General features: G+C 40.6%; 1 protein-coding gene across 1 annotated transcript in view; it reads right to left on the bottom strand.

Moving 5' to 3' along the window:
* Positions 1 to 334: 334 nt before the first annotated feature.
* Positions 335 to 4,756, bottom strand: part of rnf123 (ring finger protein 123) — a 99,857-nt gene continuing 95,435 nt past the window's right edge. Inside the window, exons 28-29 of the mRNA XM_079680632.1 lie at positions 2,039 to 2,124; positions 335 to 1,515 (exon numbers count right to left, since the gene is read on the bottom strand). Coding sequence (XP_079536758.1) covers positions 1,422 to 1,515; positions 2,039 to 2,124 — 180 coding nt within the window. The 3' untranslated portion in view covers positions 335 to 1,421. The remainder of the gene's footprint in view (positions 1,516 to 2,038; positions 2,125 to 4,756) is intronic.

The following is a 4,756-nucleotide window of genomic DNA, read 5'->3' as shown; positions in this document are numbered from 1 at the left end:
ATAGTCATTGTGTGTCTCCTTGTAATCTTTTTGATTGTGTGTGTGTGTGTGTGTGTGTGTGTGGGGGTGTGGGTGTGGGTGTGTGTGTGTGTCTGTGTGTGTGTGTGTTCTGTTTTCTCAGTACATAGAGCTACCAGTCACTTCAATGTAACCTCAATTTAAAATAGAAAAAACACTATTCTTTATGGTTATTATTATTAGGGTTATTTTTATTATAGGTCACGGCTTCAGTGTTTACATGAGCTATGATAATACAATAAATAATAATAATAATAATAATAATACAAACAGCACAGATATGTTTTATAATAATCTTAACTCTTTTTCGTCAGCATTCATTTTTAGTGTCATTTCCAAACCTTTATTGAAATAATGAATCAGACATTTTTACCTCAGTCTGTTCGAGAGACAGGAAGTTCACAAATAAAATAAAAACACACAGCATAAACACTGAGGGTGAAGTGTAAACAACAACAACAACAACAAACTTTGGGACCAGAGGACAGTGTTTTTATTAAACTCACTAAAGTGTGAAATTATAAGAAAGTAAAGTGAATATTCTCTGAGATTATATAATCAGGAATTTTGTCGACAGCTTCTGTATATTTGTGTTCGTGTTGTGTCTCTTTGAAGTCATTGTGTGTCTTTGAAGTCATGTTGTGTCTCTTTGAAGTCATGTTGTGTCTCTTTGAAGTCATTGTGTGTCTTTGAAGTCATGTTGTGTCTCTTTGAAGTCATGTTGTGTCTCTTTGAAGTCATTGTGTGTCTTTGAAGTCATGTTGTGTCTCTTTGAAGTCATGTTGTGTCTCTTTGAAGTCATTGTGTGTCTTTGAAGTCATTGTGTGTCTTTGAAGTCATGTTGTGTCTCTTTGAAGTCATGTTGTGTCTCTTTGAAGTCAGTGTGTGTCTTTTTAAAGGTCGTAATTTATTTAACTTGTTCTTGTTAATTGACATCATACAAATAACAAACATCTTTAGTCTTTTTGTGTGAATTTACTCAATTTAATCTCACATCTTTCTCATTACATTTTGAGTTTTTTGAGTTATTTTCCAAGAATATTCAATAAATGTTTGTCTTTTTATGTCGGACTTTAAACTTTGACAAAATAAAAATGAACATATATCATGTCTCTTCTAAAGTGGGACGCAGTGTAGCTACTTGTTAATGGACCCAATGTTCTGAGTGTAATTATGAAACAGCTTTCATATCAGACATTATGAAAGTTATTTGCTCATTAATTCAGGATTTCATCTCAGAGAATATTTATTTTAAGTCTCAGTAAATACGACACTTTTATCTCTGAATATCTCCTTCATGTTTTAAACATTGTAACTCCAGCGGCCCTAACACACGCTGAGAGAAACTGAGTGTGTGTGTGTGTGTGTGTGTGTGTGTGTGTGTGTGTGTGTGTGTGTGTGTGTTAGCAGGGCTTGCTGTAGTCCTCCACCCCGGTGATGGTGGCTTTGCAGAAGAAACAGTCCTTGTTGTTCATCAGATGCTGGTTGATGCACGCTCTGCAGAAACAACAGGGTTATTGTTATTATTGTTATTATTGTTATTATTGTTATTATAGTAAACAAAGGAGAAGGTTTCCATCAGAGATCCATACAGCTGCAGTCTGAGCTACATCAAGATCCTCTGGAGATCATGAAATATGAAACAGAGGAATGAGCTCTGCTGCACCATCAGCACAACAAACAGCTGACACACACACACACACACACACACACACACACACACACACACACACACACACACACACACACACACACACACACACACACACACACACACACACACACACACACACACACACACACACACACACACACACACACACACACACACACACACACACACAGCTGTTTGTTCAGACAGGTAATCACACTTGCTTGTCAGTGCTGTATGTGAAAATACTCCACACACCTGTCTATAGGTGTGTGTGTGTGTGTGTGTGTGTGTGTGTGTGTGTGTGTGTGTGTGTGTGTGTGTGTGTGTGTGTGTGTGTGTGTGTGTGTGTGTGTGTGTGTGACTCACTTGCAGGACTTGTGTGAGCAGGGTTTAAAGACTGCAGAGATGGAGTGAGCGTAGCAGATGGGACAGAGGTCCTCCTCGCTGGTCGGCTGCAACACAGAACACAATATCTTATTATTATTATTATTATTAAAGCTCCTTACAGATGTCCCGCCCCTTTAGCCCTCATCACGTAGAACGCTAGCCAATAGGAGCGCAGTGTTCCAAAGTGATGTCACCGTGTAGAAGAAACAAAGAACAGAATAACACACTGCAGTCAGAGAGAACATGTTAAGGAGGAAGGATCCAGACGTTCACTCTTCATTTGAGAATTCATCTTAGAAACGCTGTTTCCATCTTCTAATGTGAACCTGGGTGGATTTCACTTCCATGGGGTAGCTTCACAAAGTGGCTGGACAGTATTTACACTTAATGTAATATTCTTTCTTTTCTTGAGAGCCACAAAACAAGAAACCTGCAGAACGAGATATGAAATATAAATGAGGGAAACCACCGACCTTCCTAAATCCATTTACAACATCATTAGATATTCCAACACACACATGATCCTTTGTGTAGCAATGCAGAAGATGCAGATTCTTTAACCTGCAGAAGAGAGACATGTCTCACACAGAGTGAGAGACATGTCTCACACAGAGGGTATGATCAATAAAAAGAAAGGCTGGACTCATGTTGGTTATTAACCACAGAGCTAAATGAAGTCCATGTCCCGGAAGGAGACCATCAGAAACCAGGTGTTTAGACGTTTCTCTTCAATTCACTTTAACACCAGCGTGTCCTCCACCATCAAGAGTCTATCTATAGCCCCAGTGCATCATGGGAGGTCTGATTCACACCACAGGTGCTGATGGAAACACGTCATCGTCTTCATCACCTTCATCTCACCCGCTCTGTTATAACCTGCAGACTTTCCTCACTTCCTGTCCACCCTAAGCCTCAGTCGATGGTTCCCACTTCTCTCTCCATTCCTTTTGGGCAACGCTTGTTTTAACGCGCTGCGAGGAAAACATGTTGCTTTATTTGTTGTTCTTTTCTAAAGTGCCATTGCCTTTATTTGGAGACGCGCTATGCGCAGCAGCGCTGCGTCTTTCTCTCTAACCTCTTCGGCGTGCTTCGCACTCAAATGCGAACGCATTGTTGAGGTTGAGCTGCGACAGACCAACGTCTTTTCGCAGAGCTTTATCTGCCGCTATTTCATCTTTAGAGTCGCACGTGTGAGGGAGAGGGGGGGGGGGGGGGGGCGGTGTGTAGCGCAGCAGCAGTCTGCGCTCTCAAGTTCACAGTAAAACAAACTGGTGGTGTGACCGATGGCCATTTACAATTATTAATACTATTACTATTATTAGCATTGGTCTATATTTTGGTTGAAACTAAGCCAGAAAAAAAAAGAAAAACATAAATAATAATAAAAAAATATATAAATAAAATCGATTTTTTAAAATAATATTCGATTATGGAGACTGTAACGAATATTCGAATAATCGCTGGCATCCCTGCTAGCTACCTCTTTACATGCATGTGGTCTTTACCATGGAGAGAACGGCCCGGACACAAGCTTTAAAACGCTTCCACCTTTAAAAGACTTTCAATTGCGGCACGTTGAAAGGCTTGTTGACGTCTAGTCGTCTCATTTAGACACTTGTGAGCAACCGCCATTTTCAAATTCCACCAGTGGGGTGAACACAAACTCCCATGATGCCACGCTGCGTCATGACATCATCTTTACTTATTGTTTTGATTGAGTGAACCCTCGAGGGAGAACAAAAACAGTCATTTAGAAAATATATATTTTCATGTCTCTTCTTCATCAACATGTGTCCCCTCTTCTTCATCAACATGTGTCCTCTCTTCTTCATCAACATGTGTCCCTTCTTCTTCATGTCTCTTCTTCATCAACATGTGTCCCCTCTTCTTCATGTCTCTTCTACATCAACATGTGTCCCTTCTTCTTCATGTCTCTTCTTCATCAACATGTGTCCCCTCTTCTTCATGTCTCTTCTACATAAACATGTGTCCCCTCTTCTTCATGTCTCTTCTTCATCAACATGTGTCCCCTCTTCTTCATGTCTCTTCTACATAAACATGTGTCCCCTCTTCTTCATGTCTCTTCTTGATCAACATGTGTCCCCTCTTCTTCATGTCTCTTCTACATCAACATGTGTCCCCTCTTCTACATAAACATGTGTCCCCTCTTCTTCATGTCTCTTCTTCATCAACATGTGTCCCCTCTTCTTCATGTCTCTTCTTCATCAACATGTGTCCCCTCTTCTTCATCAACATGTGTCCCCTCTTCTTCATCAACATGTGTCCCCTCTTCTTCATCAACATGTGTCCCCTCTTCTTCATCAACATGTGTCCCCTCTTCTACATCAACATGTGTCCCCTCTTCTTCATGTCTCTTCTTCATCAACATGTGTACCCTCTTCTTCATGTCTCTTCTACATCAACATGTGTCCCCTCTTCTTCATCAACATGTGTCCCCTCTTCTTCATCAACATGTGTCCCCTCTTCTTCATCAACATGTGTCCCCTCTTCTACATCAACATGTGTCCCCTCTTCTCCATGTCTCTTCTTCATCAACATGTGTACCCTCTTCTTCATGTCTCTTCTACATAAACATGTGTCCCCTCTTCTTCATGTCTCTTCTTCATCAACATGTGTCCCCTCTTCTACATAAACATGTGTCCCCTCTTCTTCATGTCTCTTCTTCATCAACATGTG

This window comes from Notothenia rossii (assembly GCF_949606895.1).
Source record: "Notothenia rossii genome assembly, chromosome: 5".
Taxonomy (NCBI): Eukaryota; Metazoa; Chordata; class Actinopteri; order Perciformes; family Nototheniidae; genus Notothenia; species Notothenia rossii.
Note: the sequence above shows the minus strand (reverse complement) of the source record. Positions and strands in the feature narration are given on the sequence as shown.